We start from the raw sequence: 23,058 nt of genomic DNA, 5'->3' as shown, positions 1-23,058 counted from the left end.
AATAAAGCTAAGGAGACTGGATGTTTCAGACCCTTTTTAATGGAATAGAGTCTTTTTGCATCTACTGTATTTCTTCGATTCTAAGGCGCCATCGATTCTAAGGCGCACCCCATTTTTAGACCTGTTTATTTAGGGGGGAAAGTGTGTCTTAGAATCGAAGAAATACGGTAACATTATTATTTTTAACTGTGGAAGCTGTTAAGTCAAAGTTGAATGCTTTAACGTCCCATTGTGATTTTGTTTAAGGGCTAAGCATTGAAATCAGTTGGACTCAAAAAATGTTTGATTTCGGCTTGATTGTGCCAGATATCATAAAAAAGCACTTTGACCACTCATGATACTCACTCGTAAATCATGTGCAAAGACCCTGCATTTGTAACATGTACACAAGCCAGCACCCCAATCAAGTAGAAGGGCCCGAATAAGCTAGCAACTCATCCTTGAGCATCACACACATATGGGCATGCACAAGAGAAAGGGAAGTCCTGAACATGAAAAGGGAAATGAGACCAGGAAGAGCACAATCCGTGCTAGAGGATCCAGCAGCACACACAAATGAACTGTTCTTTTGCACTATTTTTAAGGGGTGCAGTAGGGTACCTGCATATGATTTGCTGCAGTAGAATCATGGCTTTTGTTCCTAGTTTAGGCAAAATGTATTTTCTGTTGATAAAGGTATGTATCAAGAGTTATTCATACTTAAAAGTAGATCCATTGAAATCAATGGGACTTAGTTTAGTCATGCCTAATGTAAGTCCTGTTGATTTCAATGGGTCTGCTCTAAGTATAACTAAGTCTGGATGTAATTCATCAGCAATGGATAGGTATTGAGAAAATAAAGTTAATAACTTCGTTGTGATCTATTCTCTGTGTTGTAAGTAAAGTTGTGATTTTCTTCTTCCTTTAAAAAATATGTATTTTCAGGGAAATTGTTCCGGTGCAGAGACTTACCACTGATAGTAGAATTTTTTTTAATGTTCTACAAAGATAAACCAATTGACTGGCTTCTAGACCACTTACTTTGGGTTAAAGTTTGCCATCCCGAGAAAGATGGAGTAAGTACTACATTTCTTAACAACAAATAAATTGCATTTGCTGAGGGGGTAGGAGGAGAGAGAAGAGAAGGAGAGCTATAGAATGGTTACAGAATGAGTGCACAACTGGAGTTTGCCAAAATGCACCAGAGTTCAAAATAATTAACTGAACAAGTTTCCAGAAATACTAGTGACAACAATAAAAAGATGTTTTGTATTGTCACCCTATAATAAAAAATGTATATTCTATCATGTTGTATATATGAATATACCGTTATGTAATAGAAATGCGGAAAAATATGTTTGTGTAGTCTTTAGTCTTCCAGCAAATATCTTTAAAATCAACTGGTAAGTTGGCTGGTAAGTTCAAATCAATATGTGAAATTTCTTACTTGCTTACACCAGCCAGGCTAATGCTTCTTGGCTCTTAGGGCTGCCTGTAGTGCTATAGACTTGGCATACAGTCCCTCCTGTCGTTAAGCACTAGGAAATTTCTTCAGAGCTTCCTTTCTCATTAGCCCCCTACTTGCCTCATCAGTTCTCTTGCCTCCTCTACACTTTTGTTCAAGCCTTCTTACCTTTCCCTCAGGTTTGTCTTTCTCACTTCATTACTCCAAGTCCTAAACCAGCCCCATGCAGCTATTTCTCTGGCCAGATTTTAATCCAAGCCAAATTACTTTTCCTTCCCTAACAGAGGCTGAAAACTTTGGGGTCATTTTCCTCCGTGCCCACTTCCACCACCGCCCTCACCCAGCAACACTAAAAATGCTTGTGAATATTCTGTGGTGTTACACCAACTCAGCTTATCAGTGACAGAGGCTTCACTGCCCCAGCACAATCCAATATAGATGGTTTGTTCACCTGTGAGTGAATATGTTTTGATCTGTCAGGTATACTTTAAGGTGGATTCCTGCATTGAGCAGGGGGTTGGACTTGATGGCCTTATAGGCCCCTTCCAACTCTACTATTCTATGAGTCTATAAGTTATAAATATCCAGCTGAATGTGTTTTCTGCTGCTTATAACACAAAATTATTTCCTTTCCAGAAACACTGTGGAAGGCAAAAGGCCTCCTTGCGCATCCGTTATAAGCCATCTCTCTTTCAGCATGTGGGAATGTATTCTTCTTTAGCAGGAAAAATACAGCATTTGAAAGTAAGATCCCTTTTGAGTTTGTTTGTTACTCTAAAATCATTATCTGAATTCAGATAATAGGGAAATAGCTGCTTTTGTTAGAACGCTCATATTATGCTCCCATTTAAAAATTTAGCACTGAAGCCCTTGTCAGAAATTAGTCGCGCATGTCTCTCTGAAAAGACAGCGAGCAGATGCCAGCTCTAGCCACCAGCTCTATAAGAAGCCTGCTATTTAAACAACAGCAACAACCCAATTCCCTACTGCCATTACAGATAGGATGATTATTCATAGTTGGGATAGTCAATAATGCAGTTTCCAGAGGGGTAGCTGTATTAGTCTCTTGCAGCAAAAACAGCAAGTCTTGTGGCTCCATAAAGACTACAAATGTATTATGGCATGAGCTTTCATGGACACTGTCTAGTTCATCAGATATAGGGAGTGGACAGGATCTTATGCAGTGAGCAAAAGAACGAGCGTGTGAGTTCCTGGGGAGCAGCACAGGCACAGCTGAGCTCTCAGCAATTCTATGGTCATTGATTCACACTCTTGGTTATCGCACCAAAATAATACAATAATGTTGTTTAAAACTTCTTCTGAAAGGGAGAGGGAAAGCCTGTTTTAAGAGACAATGGGGTGGGGAGGGGGAAGTTGCAGGAAATTGTGTTTCCTTACTGCGGGCTCTCTTGCTAGTTCTCTTCCACTTTCGAAATGAGCACTTTTCACTGACCACCTGGCCTGTAGATTTCAGTGGATTTCAATGGGGACAGCACCCTCTAGTGGGCAATTTATAGCGCAACCTTAGAAGACTCGGATTAAAACAGGGTTTTTTTGTCACTCTAAAATTGAGGAAAAGAATGGGAGGTGCATGGGAGACAGACAATGACATCAAAAGGACCCACAAAAAAACGTGAGTGGCCAGGAACGAGTGTGCAATAAAACGCTCGTCTGATGATGCTCTTGGAGCAGTGACTGGGCTAGGGAAGAAAACAATAGACTGAGAAATTGCTTCTCTTTAATAGCAAAGCAGGTAAAAACTAAGGGTCTTTGCCCTTTGCTTTTCACCTGGGGATTGGTTTTTGAACAGGTTTCTATGTAGTGTGAAGAGCCAGTGTGGTGTAGTGGCTAGAGTGTTGGACTGGGAGTCGGGAGATCTGGGTTCTAGTCCCCACTCGGCCATGGAATCTTACTGGGTGACTTTTGGGCCAGTCACAGCCTCTCAGCTTCAACCTACCTTACAGGGTTGTTTTTGTGAGGATAGAAGTGGAGGAGGATTATGTCCGCCACCTTGGGTTCCTTGGAGGAAAAAAGGTGGGATATAAATGTAATAAATACATAATAATAAATATAGTGTGGCAGTTAGGTAAATTTGGGGCCGGGGAGTACAAGTAATCAGTTCTGTAAATATCTATTAAAAAACACACACCCCAAACCCATTGTTTAGTGGAGGTCACCCAGCTTCTTAAACATATACATTTTCTACTCCTTTCTTTTCTGCATTGTGTGGCTTCAAAGTGGCTTAAAAGGACAAAGTACATATAGAAGCATAATATTTACATAAATAAATCAAATCAACAATGTAGAGTCATTAAGAGCACAGAATTTAAATCACAACAGAGGCAGGAGAAGCCGTGTCTTCGTTGACTCCTCTTTTCTTAGGCTGCAAACCTATCAGATTGCCATCCATTAAAAGGAAGCCTCTGATCTGCAAGGCTGCTGTGAGCAGCACAGGAGGTGTGACAGGCGATTCTCACCTCTCCGTCCTCCTCCTTTTAACCTTTCCTTCTAAATGGCCCTCTGAGCCCATGTAGAGGAGTTGTGCTGCTGGGGGCAGGGGTGGTGCTGGTGAGACTGTAGGATTTTGCATATTCCAGCCATTCCTCCCTTCCCACCAGAGCGATCCCCTTTGACTTCTACAGTATCATCCAAGGCCGTTTTTGTAGCCTCAGAAAGCAGGAGCCATGGTTCTTTCCACAGAAGTTGAAGTTCCTCCTCCTGAAGACATAGCAGTGGGGGGGATCTGAAAATTCCTGTGGTCCCTGGGATGCTCTCCATGAACCATAGTGTTGTTCCCTTAGTTGCTGTAAACTGGCAACTTTACTTAGACCTTATCTGAGGGATTTTTCTCCTTCAATTAATTGTATTTAAACATGCCACCAAATACCTGAATAATATCTCAGACATTAACATTGAATGAAATGAGTGATCCTAGTCCAGGAGTTGGTCCAACAGCAGGTCTTGTCTTCAACCTTATTTTGTACAGGGTCTCCAGTCACATGGCCATCCCTAGGTGTGTACACTTAGTACACATGTTGGGCTATGCAGACAATCTAGTGCAGGGGTGGGCAGCTTGTAGTCCTCCAGATGTAGATGGACTACAATTCCCATAATGCTTCATTATTGTCTTATGTTTGCTAGGGCTGATAAGAGTTGCAGTCCAGTAACATGTGGAGGGTCAAAATGGGTGCAGAGCCAGTGTGGTGAAGTGGCTAGAGTTGTTGGACTGGGAGTCAGGAGAGCTGGGTTCTAGTCCCCACTCAGCCATGGAAGCTCACTGGGTGACTTCGGGCTGGTCACAGTCTCTCAGCCCCAACTACTTCACAAAGCTGTTGTTGTGAGGATAGAAATAGAGAAGAGGATTATATACACTGCCTTGGGTTCCATGGAGGAAAAAAAGGAGGGATATAAATAAATAAATAATGTGGGAAGTGTGAATATATATGACACGGGAGGGGGGATGACACCATAATCCTGTTCTACTCCCACACTGTGAGCATCATCAGACGAGCGTTTTATAGCATGGTTATTACTGGTCACTCGCGGATGTTCGTGGATCATTTTGACGGCGCCGCATGTCTCCCACTCCTTCTGCTCTTTTTCCCTTTTTTTTTTTTTTTACTATAATGAGACTGGCCACCATTTCCTGCTGTGTGCAGGAGAAGCAGGATGATGAAAACTGAATGGGCCACATGGCCGTTGCTTGCTTCCTGTTTCTTCCCTTTGTGAAGAAAGAGGAAGCTGTTCGTTCCTACTGTGGGACAAAAGCAGGAAGCAAAGCAACAGTCTGGTGAGGCTCTGTATGTCATACTGTTCAGATGACACACTAAGCCACAGTGGTTAAGTATTTTGAGCTAAACATTATGGCTTAGCATGTCATGTGAACCGTTCCGAACCATGGTGGCTACATAACCACAGTTTAAACCCACTCACCATTTGCTGTAAAAGGATTAGTGGCCTAACCATGGCTTAGCGTATTGTCTGAACAAGCCCACTGATTTTATTTGAAGAATGTTCTGCGACTCATTCACAGCTCTAACCTACACAACTATCAAGTATCAAGATTATGGTTTCTCTATATACCATTTATTTTGGCAATAACTTCATATTATAGCCTCTTTACATAGGTATATACATTTATGTCTTACAGGATAAAGATTTTGTCAAAAGCTCATTATTTAAAGCACATGTCAACCCTCCTGCGGAAGTGACTACAAGCCTAAAAGTATTCCAGCACTTTACTCTAGAAAATGCTTATAAAGGAGTAGAATGTTTCTGGACTTTTGCTCCAGTGGCTGGAGATTATATTCTATTCAACTTTTGGCAGCCACTGAACATAGAAAGGTAGGTCTTACATGATGCAAGAATATTTTCCCTAATTTAATTAATTTGCCCTTTAAAACTGTTCTGCCTAAGCACCTTAATGTTTCCACTGTGTAGAGAAACCACTTCAGGAGGGCAATTTTGATGGGGGAAAATGGTTTGTAAGGAAAGGATTAAACACACGTACAAAAAGGTACTAGCCTTAACAGAATGCAAACAGTTGATAAAAACAAAGTTAAGAACCAGAAAAAATACAAAATTTAATACAAAGTAAATGAATTAAAAGTGACAATATTTTCACATAAGAGCACTTGTATTTCTAAATTGAACGTCCAATGATTTGATTAAAAAGTGCTCTTTTTCTAAGGGCCCGACAGGTTTCGACCAGGAGGTCCTCTTCAGTGGCCCGAAATCTAGGCTTGTATGTGCAAAAACCGTTTATCACATGGGGCTGACTGTTTTTTTTATCATTTCTAAATAGTATCAATAGTGTACCCAAGTGAAACGTTTCAGTTTCAGTCAAGCTTCAACTGTAGCATATCATACACCAAGCCTACAACTTCCCCCTTTAAAACTGTTCTGCCTAAGCATCTTAATGTTTCCATTGGGTAGAGAAACCACTTGAGGAGGGCAATTTCGATGGTGGGAAATGGCTTGTAAGGGAAGGATTAAGGAACACTCACTTCCATTGCTCCTCTGATCAAATTCACGACTCTCTACAGCTGTTTTCATTTTAACATACACAGGGAGTCGGTTACATGTGTGTGATGCACAATGTCTGGTTTAATTCTCAGTCTGCTTTATGCTGCATCCCTAAAAAAATGCCTAGTAATAATAAACGTCTAAATGACTTGGGGTTTTATTGATCTGTAAACCATTACTCTAGAATCCTTTTTGGCTGAAGAACAGGGTAAAATGCTTTAAAATAAATGGCCTACAGGCTAAATATTAAGGACAAATTTAGTAATGCGTATAAATAATTTATTTTTACAGGTACTTTTTTAGAAGTGGAAATCAGGAGCATCCTGGAGACAAACTCTTTAATACTACTGTAGAGGTTTTACCTAAAGATGTAAGTATGTCAGCTCATATGAATATAAAACTGTTTACTAATTATTATTAAAATTAGAGAGAGGAGTTGTTCTCTTAATATTCCTGGCCAATAGCCCTCACCTATGAGGCTGTTACCATCTCAAGGTAATAGGGGATAATTCTGTCAAAATTCTGATTACAGATAAGAACCTAACTTTCCTAATTTTTTCAGTTCATTCTCTGGCTTCAGCATACAGTAGCAACATCTGGATGAATCCCCCATCTCAGGTGGCGGATCTGAAATGGTGGCAGATGTCACGCATCCTGCCATCATAATAAACCTTTTAATCATCATCAGCCATTGCTCCATTAACATATACAAACATAATCTTGCTACTAGAAAGGCAAACACACTACGTAGTTCTTCTTCTTCGTGGTCTCTATGCATCACACATATGGGCTTTGCGCCTGCGCAGAGACCGAACCGGAACCTTCTATAGCTAAGTGGAATGTTTTCGGCGGGAACCCCTCCCCCACACTACCACGCATGTCCATGGGGTTCCCGCCGTTACCTCAGTTCTTCGTCGTTCGCCATTGTGCTTAGACCATAGAACCAAACCTCTTAGCGTTTTTCTCTTCAAAATACTTCTAACTCACTCTAATCTTTCTATTTCTTCTCTCCGCACTCTTCTCACTCTTCTTTGTTTATTCTATCTAAAAAAAAAAAATTATATTAATAGTAGTTAGATTTTTTCTCGGCGACTATCGTCGCGGTGCCTAGCCGTATGGCAGTTAAGGCCCCATTTCGCAAGTGTGTGAAATGTGGAGCTAAGCTCCCTCCAACTGACGGACACTCCCTGTGCGTCCTGTGCCTAGGTGAAGGCCATAAGGTGGAGACTTGCCATCATTGCATGGCGTTCACCAAACAAACGAGGAAAAATAGAGCTGACCGCCTTCGCTCTATTCTGTGGGAAAAAGCCCTCAGGGCCACAGATACGGCTGAATCTACAAGGATGGACAAAACGGCAGCCAGTAAGTCCGTTGATGACCGTTGCACTGAGGTGCATGAACATTCCAGAGCGGCTAATAGGGCTCAGATACCAATAACGCCTGGACGGTCACTGGCGAGTTCCGCGGCCAGGAAAATCTCCAAAAAGGCCCGGACTCCCAAATCTTCTTCTGAAATGGAGAAGAAGAAGAAGAAGAAGAAGAAGAGAGACGCGGAAAAACCCTCTTTAGGGTCATCCCGCATGGCGGAACCGGCTAGGAGTCACTCTACTCCTCCCACCATACCGACCGCTTCGATACCGAGGCCTCCTTCGGTATCGAGATCCCAGTCGGTACCGATGGCTACGTTACCAACACACCCTCCCAGCCTATCGGAGGGCGAGCTGTGGGATTCGGCTTCAGCGGCCTCTTTTCGAAAGCCTGCCAGGCCACAAGAAGTTCAGGGATTAATCCCTCTACCGCCCTCGCCAAGGCTCACTCCAAGGCGTCAATGGGAAGGAGCTTCTCAATACTCTTATCCCCAATCAGTATGTGGCGACTATGAATGGGATCGTTATCGCCCACAACGATACTTCCAGGGTGACCACCAGTACCCTCAAGAAGAATATTATGCGCACCCTCCACCTACATCGAGGGTGTGTCATCTACCGCTGCCTCCGCCGCCGGCCCACCAAATGTCCACGGTGTCGATGCCTCGACACCGTACGCAGCCACCGGCATCGGCTGCCGCAGTTACCACGGTATCGACGGAGCATGTAGACCTCCAGGTGGTTACAGTATCCTCGCCTGAGGATAATTATCCATCTGACTCTGAGTCGGGGTTGTCGGCTACTCCATCTATGCCTTCACCAGAAGATGTGGTCCATGACAAGGACCCTTCTTCTCCCTCCGACGATATGGTCAGATTTTCTGACCATATGCTTAGAATGGCTCAGGCGTTAGGACTGGACATCCAACAAACGGATGAATCGGTGGTCGATCCAATCTACGACGTTTTCCAGTCCACAACCAACCAATGACTGGCCATCCCTATTCCACATGCTTTAAAGCAGACAGCTCAATTATCTTGGAAGGCGACGGCCGCGACTCAAGCTACATCGAAAAGACTAGAGACCCTCTATCGAGTCCAAGAAGAAGAGGTACAGTTTCTGGTCCAACATCCAAAGCCTAATTCGATCGTAGTGGAGTCGGCTCAAGGTCACTCACAGAAGACACATTCTGCACCCGTGGACAGAGAAGGCAGAAAGTTGGACCATACGGGCAGGAGGATTTACTCCTCCGCCTCTTTGGGCATCAGGGCATCAGCCTACGAGGCTACCATGGCACGATACCAGCTCTTCCTCTGGGAGAAAATAGGATCACTATGTGAACATCTCCCAGAGGACAAAAAAGAGCTGGCACGAGTTTTTCAGAACGAGGCCTCAGCCATAGCCAGGCAGCAGTTATCCACGGCGCGGCACCAAGTTGACTGCCACTCAAAGTCCATGATGGGGGCTGTTTCTTTGAGAAGGCATGCTTGGCTGAGGTCCGCAAACCTGGCTTATGACACCAAAGCCAGAATTGAGAACATGCCTTTCGATGGCGAAGGCTTGTTCAGTAGTAAAACAGACGAGACCTTAGATTCTATATATAAGGCTCGTACAACAGCCAAAAAGATGGGGTTCATTGCGCCTCCTACGCAATACAAGCCAAGACGATGTCGAGGCCGCCTGCTCAACAACAACAGCAGCGGCCCTACTATCAAGGTCAGCAGAGGCAGCAGCAACAACAGCTCCAAAGGAAGCGACCTTACCAAGGCAGATACCAGCAGGACAAACGTCAGCCCGACTTCTCTGAGAAGCAGCGGGTTTGACTTCTTTATCCCAGATCCACCTCCCTTTGCGAACCGCCTAGCACCACATTACCATCAATGGGAGTCAATAACATCGGACTCCTGGGTGCTCACTATCATCAGCTCGGGGTATGCCATTGAGCTCGATGTCCTTCCTCCTTCTTCGGGGGTGAAAGTAACGGCGCCATCCCCTCCTCTGCTTCTCGAGATACAGACCCTCCTAGCGAAAGGAGCCATCTCTCCCGTACCCGCAGAGGAATTCAATCAGGGGTTTTTCTCCCGATACTTCACGGTCCCGAAGAAAGATGGAGGTCTTCGACCGATCATGGACCTAAGGCAATTAAACAAATTCATCACCCCGAGGAAGTTTCGTATGACAACGATTACTTCTATTCTGCAGCTCCTATACAAAGGGGTTTGGTTCGCAGTGGTGGATCTGAAGGATGCGTATTTCCATATCTCCATCAGGAAGTCGCATCAAGTTTACCTTCGTTTTTCGATCGGTGCATCTCAGTACCAGTTCACCGTTCTTCCCTTCGGGTTGGCCACGGCACCGAGGGTCTTCACGAAGGTGATGGCAGTAGTATGCGCCCATCTAAGACAAAAAGGAATTTACATATACCCTTATTTGGACGATTGGCTTCTGGTAGCGGACAACAGCAACACGCTTCAGAAGGACATTTCAACCACCCTCAAACTGTTGGACTCGTTGGGTCTGTGGGTCAACGAGGAGAAATCCATCTTGACCCCACATCAGAGGCTGGACTTTATAGGGGTAACCCTATCGTCTCGGGATGGGAGAGCTTACCTGCCCTCGACCAGAGCAAGCACCCTTCAAGATTTAGCCATCGCTACCAAGAGCCGCCGAAAGGTCTCGGCATGGACAATCCAGAGGCTATTAGGCTTGATGGCAGCTACAACTGCAGTCATCAGGTTTGCAAGACTCAGAATGAGAATATTGCAGGCCTGGTTTTTAAGAACATTCGATCTTCGGTACGACGCCCGACGAACTTACCTGTCAATCCTGACACAAGTAAGGGCATCTCTGAAATGGTGGTTTTCGATGTCGACGCTCCTAGAAGGGGTTCCGTTCCAACAAAAAACTCCTACGGTAACGATCACGACGGATGCATCGTTGATCAGATGGGGAGCACACTGCGACTCCCTCACGGCTCAGGGGCGTTGGCCTTCTTTTCAGAGGGAACATCATATCAACCACCTAGAACTGCTAGCGGTGGAGAATGCAATAAAAACTTTTCCACAAATGATCGAGGGCCGAAACGTCCTGATTGCGACAGACAACACCACGGTAGTGGCGTACATCAACAGACAAGGTGGAACAAGGTCTCATCCTCTGAATCGATTGGCACTCAGGATTTGGAACTGGTACATAAAGAGAAATACTTACTTGACGGCGATCCATGTAGCGGGCAAGGAAAACATCATCGCGGACGCCCTCAGCAGGTCTTTTCACGTCGACCACGAATGGGAGCTCGATACCGAAGTAAGGGACGATCTCTTTCGGTACTGGGGCCTCCCTGCTGTCGATGTCTTTGCTACCGAAGAAAACGCAGCTTGTTCCAGGTTCTGCAGCAGAGCAGGAAGAGGAAAGCACTCTCTAGGAGATGCTTTCACCAGGACTTGGAAAGGAAATCTCCTTTACATCTTTCCACCGTTTCCACTATTGACGAAGGTACTGGCCAAGATCCAGTCGGACAGGTCGGACTGCATCCTTATCACACCGTGGTGGCCTCGACAGACGTGGTTCTCCCACGCCCTTCGACTGTCGAACGGGAATTACATCAGACTCCCGTCGATACCGACACTGTTGTCTCGACACCAGGGCAAGGTTCGACACGCAGACCTGTCGACCCTCAAGATGACGGCATGGAGGATATCATCCACTCCTCCCCTCATATCACAGATTTAACTGTAGACCATATATTGTTGGCATCACTAAAGCCTTCAACAAGAAAATCTTACGCGGCGAAGTGGCAGAGATTTCAAAGTTTTGCCTTAGAAAACGATCAAGCACCTGAATCTTGCCCTTTACCGTTAATCCTCAAATACCTACTGACACTTTATCAGCAGGGACTCAAACTCACTTCAGTCAGAGTTCACTTAGCTGCTATTACATCTTTTCATCGAGGCATGGATGGTTTTACACCTTTTGCTCATCCAACATCGAGGAAATTTTTAAAGGGACTTAAAAATACGATACCGACAGTAAAGAGTATCGTTCCACCATGGAGCTTGTCAGTTGTATTACAAGCACTGACAAGGAAACCTTTCGAGCCCATGGCCTCATCTGACCTTAGGCTTCTGACATTTAAGACTGTCTTTTTAGTAGCCATCACTTCTGCTAGACGTGCGAGTGAGCTCAGAGCTCTCAGGATAGATGCTCCTTACACTATCTTTCATAAGGATAAGGTTGTGCTACGCACAGACCCGGCCTTCCTGCCGAAGGTAGTGTCAACTTTTCAGCTGTCCCAGTATATTACTCTTCCAGCTTTCTTTCCGAATCCAACAACACCAGTTGAGTCTTCTTTACATACACTTGATGTAAGGAGAGCTCTTGCCTTTTACAAGGCTAGGACAGAGAGTTTTAGAAAAACAAACCAATTATTTATTTGTTATGGTGAGCCTTATAAGGGACTCCCTGTTTCATGCCAGCGACTCTCACGCTGGATTGTAGAGACAATTGAACTTGCCTACTCTATCTCTAAACTAGAGCTTGTGAAACCTGTGACAGCTCATTCTACCAGGGCCGTCGCAACATCTGTTGCCTTCAGCAGAGGTGTTCCCTTGACAGAAGTCTGTAGAGCTGCAACGTGGTCCACTCCATCCACGTTTGTTAGGCACTACAGTTTGGACACCCGTGCGAGGCAGGACTGCTCATTTGGAAGGACAGTGCTCTCGGAGATATTCAGATGATGCACCAACCCACCTCCAAAGGTATGTTAGCTTGCTACTCGCCCATATATGTGATGCATAGAGACCACGAAGAAGAAATGCAGGTTGCTTACCTGTAACTGTAGTTCTTCGAGTGGTCATCTATGCATTCACACAACCCACCCACCATCCCCACTTGGTGGTGTGAGACTTACAAATAACACAGTTATATGTGGAATGTACTTTATTGAAATTACACTCATGTTTATGGGGGCACAATGTCGGACTCCTGTAAACTGAGGTAACGGCGGGAACCCCATGGACATGCGCGGTAGCATGGGGGAGGGGTTCCCGCCAAAAATGTTCCACTTAGCTATAGAAGGTTCCGGTTCGGTCTCTGCGCAGGCGCAAAGCCCATATGTGTGAATGCATAGATGACCACTTGAAGAACTACAGTTACAGGTAAGCAACCTGCATATCCAATTGCATATGCAGGTAAAATTCCTTCCCATCCCTGTTAACTGGCGACTAACCTACATCCCTAGCAAGATGCCCCCCCGCAAAAAAAAAAACCACAACTTTTTATTTTGGTGTGGGGAAGTGGGTGGGGATGCCTGCAGTAGCAATGTCACAACTCAGACCAGCAAACATAGGTCCAGGGCAGTCCAGAAGGAGAAAGTTTCCTCTCCAGTCTGCCCCCAAAGTCCTGCCCCGATTGTCTCAACATTCCTACCTCAAGCCAGTCGTAGGAAACATTGCAATGCCAGAAGTGCCATCCAGCCCAGATTCTTCCAGCACCCCTTGTAATCCAGGAGACATCCTTATAAATGAATGGGGACCATTAATGGAATCTTTATGTAACTTAGAAACCATTGATTAATGACTGGAATACCACCAATCCTAACAATAAAGCTGAACATCATATTGTTTCTTTTTTTGAAAACTGCCCTTAAACATATAAAAACTGAGAGAAAGAAAACAATAAGAATACGAGAATGTATTTGATACAGTCAAGAAGTCTGATCAAAGGGAGTTAAAATACATTAACAGCACATACTTGCTGCAAATTAATTTTAACAATCCAGCTTTTGAAGTGAACAACTGGAGATAATAGGAAAGGGTATTGCCCAGCCCTGGCCTATTTAAATGTTGCTATGCCTGCCCCCTGCTGTCCAGAAAGGCAGAAGCTTCATGGTTAGGAGTTAGGACTAGTGCTGGGCCGAAACATTTGACCCAGATATTTTTCAGCATTTCAGAGCGAGGGCGAAATCATAGCATCATCTTAAGTACAGGAATAAAATGGAGTTTTATTCTTCTGTCTTAATGCTAAACAGATTTCCTTGGGAATAAGCGGCATTTTGTTGTTGAAAAGGATGGCAGATATTTAAAGTAAAAGTAATAACATGAGCGTCTGTAATCACATACAAACTGTGGCTGGCAACCCTCTGAGTATAATATTTTTTAAAAATAAGAAAGGATGCTGCAGTGAGCAGCATCAGCTGTGGTGGGCCCCAGCGTGCCCATGCCAGCTCAGGTGCTGATGCAAAACCTTTTTGTCACTGTCACATCACCTGCTGTTCTCTGGGCGGTTATTGGAGGTGGAGCCTGGGCTTCCAGCCAGGCTCTGGACTTTGGCTCTGAGGTCCAGCCCTAGCTGCATCACTGAGGACGAAAATGACCTCAAACATTTTTGTAAGCTTCTGGGATTGAGAGAAATTTCTGTTATTTTTGGTTGGGTGGCAAATCCTGAATGATATAAAGCAGTAGATAGTTATTGTCTTTCTTTTACTGGTAAAAAATAATTTGCCACCTCTTCAAGCAGTGGCAGAGCTGCAACAAACAACAGCCTCCTGGCGGCGTTCCTCATTGAGAAAAGCCCTATGAGAATCATGCTAAGTTATGACACAGCATTGTTCCTAGGGGAAGTTGTTATTTCTTTTTTAAAAGAAGTGATGGCTGCTCTCACTGGCCAGTGAATGAGCAGGGGGGGTGGGGAGAGGCCTTTTCAGCCAGGCTCTAGTTAGACTGGCAAAAGGGAAATGCATACAATAAGACCTACTTTTCTTTCTGAAAACTACATTCTTGCTTCTTCTTCTTCTTTGTCTCAGGAGATAGATTTACAATCTGCAGGAGGCAATGCACAGAACCTAAACATACGAACTCAGGATGGATATTTTCAAATAGGTAAAGCAATATTTCTAAGATGGACCCCGCTTGATTTATACAGTATTCTAAATTTTAGAATAGCTAATACCTTGGCAGTTATTGGAGGGTGGGAGCATTAGATCCAAAGGTTCCTTTTCACTTACAGGCAGTCCGTTTTATTCCTTGTGATGAATGCTTGAAGAGAAAGGTGAAATAAAATCTAAAGATGTTTTGTCACTTGTGCATGAGCATGTGTAAGTAGGAGCAGGATAATTGCTATAAAATGCACTTGTTATTGTAGCATTGCATGAACTCTTGTTCAAACTCTTGTGAAAGAGTTTGTGTAGAAGCATTAACAGTCATCTTTCCTTCCACTCATTGTTTTGGTGACTACAACTCCAGCCCTGCAGGGGATGGTAAGAATTATAGGCCTCATCTTCACGAGCACAGGAAGTTATTCTCCACAGTATGCTGAAATCAGCTCCACTCTACATAATGGAGGCAGACATCCCTAAAACCTGGCTTTTTAGTGCTGGAAAAAACATTCTTCGGGGCCTGGGGTGGGGTGTGGAGGCGGAGTAGAACTAATGTCATTCGGAGAGAGGCTTGTTACCAACCCCTCTCCATGTTCCTCCTGCCACTACAGTTTAATGAATGGAATTGGGGAATAACTGACCCACAATTCTGGCTCCCCGTGAGAGCACCCTACTGGCACAAATAAACCCAACTCCATCACATGAGCCGTAACACTGCATTAGAGAACCCAATTAACTCAACTCCCAACTCTGGAGCTGCGCAGCTCTAGAGCTGACATTATATTAGAGAAGTGAATTACCATATTTCTTCGATTCTAAGACACACTTTTCCCCCCATATAAACATCTCTAAAAATGGGGTGTGTCTTAGAATCGCGGGTGTGTTTATTATTTCTTCGAATCAAAGCTTTTTTCCTGTTGGTGGTACTGAAATTAGTGTGCGACTTACAATCGATGGCATCTTACAATTGAAGAAATATGGTAATACAGTCCCTTTGCAATTCTGGGGCTGCACAGTTCTGGAGCTGACACCACAGCAGAGAAGCGAATTAGCAGTTCTGGGGCTGAGCATCTCCAGAGCTAACAACACATCAGAATTAAGCAAGCGAATTAACAAAGTTCCAAAGTTAATTAACACAGGAAGCACATAGATGTCTCTCAGTGGGAATGCTAAAGGAATGAATGGGGGAAGGGGCAGCCCACGACACAGCCAGGACACGGGCACGTCCAGGATTTAATGTGGAAGCATGGGGCATGCTGCAGAGCAAGCACCTGGAGCTGCTTTAACTAAAAAGTCTGGCATAAAAGGACTCTCTTATACTGCAGTTTTTCCAGGCGAAAGCGGCTAGTTGGGCACGCAATGGCCACAATGACATGTGCCGCCAAGGACCTCACAATGGAGCCAAGTCACAGGAAGACAGCCCCCTAGTCATGTGGAGGGCGCTAGGCTGGGGAAGGCTGGCCAATACTGGTGACATCTAGAACTAAAGTGTGTCGGCTCAATCTAGGCTGCTTGCTTTCACTAGAAGCTCCATCAGACAAGCATTTTATTGCATACTCTCATTACTGAGCACTCACGGATTTTCATGGGTCCTTCTCACAACGTTGTCTGCCTCCCGCCCTTTCTAGCCTTCTTCACACGACAAAAAAACACCCCAGTAAGTGTGACTTACTTTTAAAGACAGAAGTTGCTGCTATCTCCTGCTGTGTGCGGGAGAAGCAGTGGGATCAAAACGGCTGACTGAATGGGTCGTGTGCACATTGTTTATTTCCTCTTTCAAAAGAGGGACAAATGCATGGGCAGAGAAGCGATGGTAAAAAAAAATAGATTTCCCCTTGTGTGATGATGATCTGTAAAGACTGTTTTCTGTGGGCAGAGGAAGGAAATAGCACCATATTTCTTGTTACTGTATAGTATCACTAATTGGAAATAAAAATCATATGTTTACAATATGCAATTCTGTCGTTACACTGTCGTAAGGTGCCCCAAGGTTCTGCTTGAATATTATAGCATAATATATTATATTTATTTATGTCAACTTCCCCCAACCTATACTATTGCAAAAAGTATTTCATGAATTCTGTGTTTCTCTGAGAACATTTCTCTTTAGTTTCTTCATAATCTATGTCAGTTTTTAATTGCTTTTGCTAAAGAAATGAATTTGTATTTCTCATCTGGAATACTGTCATTAAGATTTAAAAATTGTAATCTTCCATTATTTAATTCTGCCTTTTCCTTGAAGTAACATGTTGTGGGCCATTATTGTTGACAATTCTTCAATAATAATTTTATTACAGAAGATGCCAAAAGTATTCTGTTCATTTATATATAGGTGCATTTGAAAATGGAATAGCAGATGGCACCATCAGCCCATTTTTAGGAAGAATACAAGCTCTTCGTTTAACTATCCAATCTAGTTCTCCTATGTGGGTATTACTGAGCGAGGTAAGTATGTAGACACAGGAGTCTGTCAAAAGATTATTAAGGGTGTAATCCTACGCATATTTAGATAGAAAAAAGGCCTAGCACTCCCAACAGGGCCGGCCAGCCAGGCATACATACGATTGCACCTTGAGTTCTCTTGTCCTTAAGTTCAGCTGCAGTAATATATAAGGCCTTTATCTAGTTGTGTTTATAGGAAAATAGCCTTTGCGATTCGTTTGGGGGAGTCCTGTTTCTCCCATTCAGAAACATGGAGAGAATACAATTGCGCTGAATACAATTGATGCCAAATACCATTAAACACAGTAATAAGCAGCATTTTCTAAGCGTTGGCTTTAAGTCAATTTTGGAAGGGTTTCATTGTTAATGTATTAATACCAATTAGTCCATACAAATTAGTACATAATTTTTCTACAAATATTCTTTAGAAGTCCTCCAAAATATTTTGAGAGATTTGGACAAAACTATTAAGATATTAAAAGTTTAAAGGCTGTCTAACAGAGCACTCCTATGGTCCCTGGGAGGGGACCGTGGAATATTTCGCATTGTTCCCCTCAAGCCATAGATGCTTCTATGACATCAGGAAGGGGAATCTGAGACCAGATTATTCTCCTGCCCCTATTCCATCACATCCGCCGTGTTCTGGTGGGTGTGGAGGGTGGAGGCAAGGGTCCTCAGGATCCTACAGCCTGTCTGTTGCCCATCCCTGTTCATAAGTGAGCTAGATGGGCTCAGAGGCCCATGTAGTTGACTTTGTTTTTGAGGAAAAGGAACGGGAGGTTAAATTGCCTCTGTCATTCCTCCCACCCTGCCTGGCTGTGGCTGGCAGGGCTAGGATAGATGGAGGGCTCTCATATCAGATCCCTCCATCTATCAGGAGCACAATGCATAGGGTTGAGTTCTAAAGTTATTAAAAGACATTGAAGCAGAGTCAATGTACTCACTTAGTTTTTTGCAAATGTTAACAAGTACCCTTTCTCCTTTTTAATGCAGGTATTTATCAAGACGTAAAAAATAATAATCAGAAAACGGGTTTCTTCGAGAATATTGAAGATTTACAGGCTGTGTGGAAGCAAGGCCATCTAGTGGTAGCAACAATACAAATTAATTTCCTTTCTAATACTGTGTAGTAGGAAGGAGAACCTTTGTACATTTTGTATATAGAATGTTAACTTTTATTAACTCTTAAATAATTGAAATAATTCTAATATATTGTCAACAAATCATTTGTAAATAAAATAAAAATTTAATAGTTTGAACAAATAAGGCTATAATCCTATGCGCACTTACTAGGGAGTCATAGTCCACTGTAGACACTGGATCTTAAATATGCATGGGATTGTGCTGTAAATGTCACATGTTAACTAGGGTTCAGTAAATTAGCAATACAACTTTTAAAATATTTTTAAAACTATAGGATCCCAACCTGCCAAAATTACGCACCTTTAAATTCCCTAACAATTGGGGAATACTATATTATTTGTTTGATCAATTTTTTATCCTACTATTCCTTTATAAATAGCTCAGGTGATAAAACGGGAATTCTTTCACTTTATCCTCACAGCAACCCAGTGAGATCACTTTGACCCTGTTCAAACGACATGCTAAGCCACGTTATGACTTGGCATGTTGTGTGAACCATTCTGAACCATGGTGGCTAAATAACCATGGTTTAAACATGCTCACTAACCATAGCTTAGCGTGTTGTCTGAACAGGCCCTTTGGCTGAGAGGTAAAGACCAGCTCACGGCCATCCAGTATGCTTCTTGGCTAAAGACTGACATGGTGTGAGAGTTACAAAATCAGACCTCCTGACATTTTTACTTAAAAGCCTCACAGTACTGGAGCAGCGGTGGAGGGAGCAAGGGGAGCTCCAAATGAGCACCACTGGAATACATTTCAGTGTATACATTTCCCTGATCTTCCTGAAACTACTGTTTGCCCCATTGGGGAAAAAATACATGTAGCTATATTTCCCCCCCAGTGCGGTGCGTAGTAGCTTTAGGGTGTTGAACAGTGATGTAGCTGAGCCAGGGCTCACAGGGATGTTTTGATGAGCAGGGGCGCTGATGTCATCTGCCAACCCCCTCGGAATTCCATGTTTCCTCTGAGCATAGGTGCAATCACTTAAGTTGCTGAGGTGCAATAAATTTTCCCAGCAACAATATATAATTCCCTGTTGTCATGCGAGGTATTTTGGGGCGGGTTGTTTTGAATAGGAAATTTAGACCCTTTAGCTTTACAAGAGATCTGCTCCTGGTGGAGATGACCATTGCTGCCTGCATTTTTGGACTTTCATTGGGGTGGGGCTATTGGGACTATTACGATGAGTACCTGTTCTACAAATTTAATACTATACCACAGGGAAAATGACACAGGGAGGGTAAAGGTTCTAAGTACTTCTTACACTATACTCCAGTCTAATCTGGAGCTCCCAATGGCTGATTTTAGATTTAAAATGTATGCCTTGGGAGATCTTATCACCAATCTCCCACATTAGGTCTGCCTGAGCCAGAGTGTGTCCTGCTTTCCTAAGGCTTGGGCTTGACTAGCCGATCAAGGTCAGTAACCAGGAGATCCTTGGGAGTTCCACTCAGATCAGAGAGCAGAGACAAGGCAGCCAGCAAGAGGGCCAAGGCAGTGCAGCAAAGTGTGTACAGGCAGGAAGGATGGTCAATTAGCAGTCCACACTATACTCATGAGAGATTCTGTCCAAAGGGGAGTTAGGTAAGGCACCATAACCGGCAAGGCACAGCCATGTACTTAAGCCAAAAGGCAGTCTGGATGGGGGGTGGGGGGGTTAGTCTGATGGAGAGCTGGAAAGGCTGGAACCAGAACAGTAGCATGGATACTGTTTCCAACAACCCCTCCAGCTCCCAAGTGCTGTTCTTAAGCAGAGGCTGTCAGAATACCCACCTAGGATCCAGCTGAGGCTTATTCGTAGCTTCTAGAAAGAGTCTTCTCTTCAGAAACCCCCTTACTCCTGAGGAGTCATCTTCTGTAGCCAGGCAGTTCTCCTGGGCTCGAAGAGTCTGACCTCCCTCTTCAGATCACTCCTGAGGCTTGGGGGTCTGTGTGGGCATTGCTGAGGGGCCCGGCTCCTCCAGTCTTTCCGGCCCTGGTGGGTCCTGAGCCTCAGCAGCTGCAGTCGGGGCACGACAGAATAGGGATTTGAACCCAGTTATTAATTTGATTCTAGCAATCTAGCCCGACCTTCCCCAGCCTGGTGCCCTGCAGATGTGGCAATACTGGCTGGGAATTATGGGAGGACACCATAATTCCTGGAGGACACCAGTTTGGAGGATACCAGTTTGGGGAAAGCTGCTCTAGCCACTGTACCGTACAAGTACAATCATTACCTTCTATTGAAACACATGAGATTTACAGAGCAATTCTTAGTATGTTTACTCAGAATCAAGTCCCATTTTATCCAATGGGGCTTACAAATATGCATAGGATTGCAGCCTTAAAGGACTAAAACTTTTTTTAAAAATCAATGCTTTTCTTTCAAATTGTTTTATTACAACATGAGAGTGTTCTCCCAGTGGCTGGATGCAAGGTGACAAAGATGGGATCCATTCATTATTGTGCCTTTTTGTATCTTTGTTGAATTATACGTCCAATTCTCGGAAAGTTACAGCCAAGTAGAAAAATTTAAAATAAAATGAAAAACTGGAAAAGAAATTCTGTAAAACCAAGCGCCTGAGCATCCTGCAATGAGTTTAGTTTAATTCTCAATATATAACTCAGAAACAACATCCTGGATGACACTTTTATACAATACATATGCAAAAGTGAATATAGTTCTTATCCAAGAACAGCTTCTGCAGTACATTCTCTTTTATTTATTTATTTATTTTCAAAATCAGACCTGTCTTCAAGGTTTTCAAGGCAGCTAGTGAAATGAATGTTTAAAGCAGAACCACTTAACACTGGCACAATAAAATATTAAAAAGATATCAAAAATCTAAACGGCAGCAAGCCCAACAAAAGCAGCAATAAAAAGAGCCAGACAAAGAAGGCAAGAAAATAATCCATTCAAAGCACAAGAGAATAAGATTGTCTTCACCTAACACCAAAATGATAACAAGATACCAGTCAAGCATCACTAGACAATGCATTCTACAGCAAGGACACCACCCTATATAACAGGCTCATCTGTATTTTGCCAAACTTGCTCCCCTGGGCTATGCGTCAGGATTTCATAAGTACAGTTCCCCAAGAATAGACAAAATCTGGCCTACCTTTATGTCTTATATTTTATTTTATTTAGAATATATCTAGGATACCATTAAAGGCAAAGCTCTTCCATTGCATCATACATAATAGTCCCATACAGTGATAAAGTAACAAAAATTAATAAATTCAACTAATACCAATAATAAAAAGCATGCTGAATTCACCTGGAGAAATCCAAAATGCCTAATGACCCAGCACAAGTGAAATGCCTAGTATTTGCATACTATTTCTAAGATTAGTTCCAAACTTTATTGAGAGGGATGTGCAGTGTTGTACACAATTTCCTATAGTGCCTTCCTCACCCTCTTTATCCCTAGCCTTTCATAATGGAAAGATATATAAAAATCTCTTTTCTGAAAACTCTTTTGTTTAAGGGAGGAATCCATCACCAAAATATTATGTCATTAATGTAAAAGATCTACTCCTTAACACATAGTTTGCTAGAGCATAATACATTGTCATTACATTCATGCAGTTAAGATGAGGATTCAGCATGCAAAGCACAGAAGGCCAAGAAATTAAGTATGTAGCTAGAAAAAGATTCTTGCTGCTAAGAAGCTGCACAGGGATGTTTCTTTCTCTTTGCGCAGTGGCAAGCAAGCGGTGTCCCCTAGCAACTTGCTCCATGGTTACTCTATAGCACCATATAGGTAGGGCTGAAACTGTTAGCAATTTGAATAGAAAGGTACACTGGCTAAAAAGAAGAAGGGAAGTACATTTCATTGGTGCTCCATGGACTACTAGGGAAGATTCCATTCCCTCTGAGCTCATTTTGATTATATTATTATGCACCCCACACTTCTGATGAAAAGTTCAAGAGGCAGCACTACAGAATCGAATTTCCTTTGGATGGCAGCCCTGAAAACATATGGTGCTTTTGTAATATTTTCTTTAACTACCAATACACAAGCAGAGCGTAGTGGAGGCAAATGCACTCTTACATAATGCCTTGCAGAAATATTCACACACCCCTTTGACTTGTCCACATTTTGTTGTGTTACAACCGGGAATTAAAATGGAGTTAGTTGGCATGTTTACCATTGGATTTATACAACATACTTAACATTTTGAAGGTGCAAAATATTTTTATGGTGGCACAAAAGTTAAGTAAACAAAAACAAACTGACATTTGTTGATTCCATAAATATTCACCCCACCCTGAATCAAAACTTGGTGGAAGCACCTTTGGCAGCAATTACAGCTGTGAGTCTTTGGGGGTAAATCTCTACCAGCTTTGCACATTGGGATCCTGCAATATTTGCTCGTTCTTCTTGGCAAAATTACTCAAGCTCTGTCAGGTTGGATGGGGACTGTTACTAAACAGCAATTTTCAAGTCTTGTCACAGAATCTCCATCGGATTCAGGTCTGGGCTTTCTAAGACATTAAGGTTCTTGTTTTTAAACCACTCCAATGTAACTTTGGCTGTGTGTTTAGGGTCATTGTCCTGCTGGAAGGGGAACATCCTCTGCAGTCCCAGGTCTCTTGCAGACTGAAACCTGTATTTGGCTGCATCCATCTTGCCCTCGATCCTGACCAGCTTCTTAGTCCCTGCCAATGAAAAGCATCCCCACAACCATCATGCTTTGTCACGAATAGAAGGCACGGATGTGGGGTCATGTAGTTTAGCTAAGATTTAATTAGAAGTAGTCTGGAAGGCTTTGGGCCT

At 43.3% G+C, this 23,058-nt stretch overlaps 2 protein-coding genes across 2 annotated transcripts in view; one reads left to right on the top strand and one right to left on the bottom strand.

Moving 5' to 3' along the window:
- The window catches only part of MGAT4D (MGAT4 family member D), a 46,968-nt gene extending 28,805 nt beyond the window's left edge, over nt 1–18,163 (top strand). Inside the window, exons 9-15 of the mRNA XM_063135399.1 lie at nt 925–1,055; nt 2,081–2,188; nt 5,595–5,788; nt 6,761–6,839; nt 14,639–14,714; nt 17,043–17,155; nt 18,146–18,163. Of these exons, the coding sequence (XP_062991469.1) occupies nt 925–1,055; nt 2,081–2,188; nt 5,595–5,788; nt 6,761–6,839; nt 14,639–14,714; nt 17,043–17,155; nt 18,146–18,163 (719 nt within the window). The remainder of the gene's footprint in view (nt 1–924; nt 1,056–2,080; nt 2,189–5,594; nt 5,789–6,760; nt 6,840–14,638; nt 14,715–17,042; nt 17,156–18,145) is intronic.
- The window catches only part of SCOC (short coiled-coil protein), a 652,090-nt gene that overhangs the window by 575,605 nt on the left and 53,427 nt on the right, over nt 1–23,058 (bottom strand). The window lies entirely within an intron of this gene.

The sequence above is a fragment of the Elgaria multicarinata genome, chromosome 10, assembly GCF_023053635.1.
Source record: "Elgaria multicarinata webbii isolate HBS135686 ecotype San Diego chromosome 10, rElgMul1.1.pri, whole genome shotgun sequence".
Lineage (NCBI taxonomy): Eukaryota > Metazoa > Chordata > Lepidosauria > Squamata > Anguidae > Elgaria > Elgaria multicarinata.
Note: the sequence above shows the minus strand (reverse complement) of the source record. Positions and strands in the feature narration are given on the sequence as shown.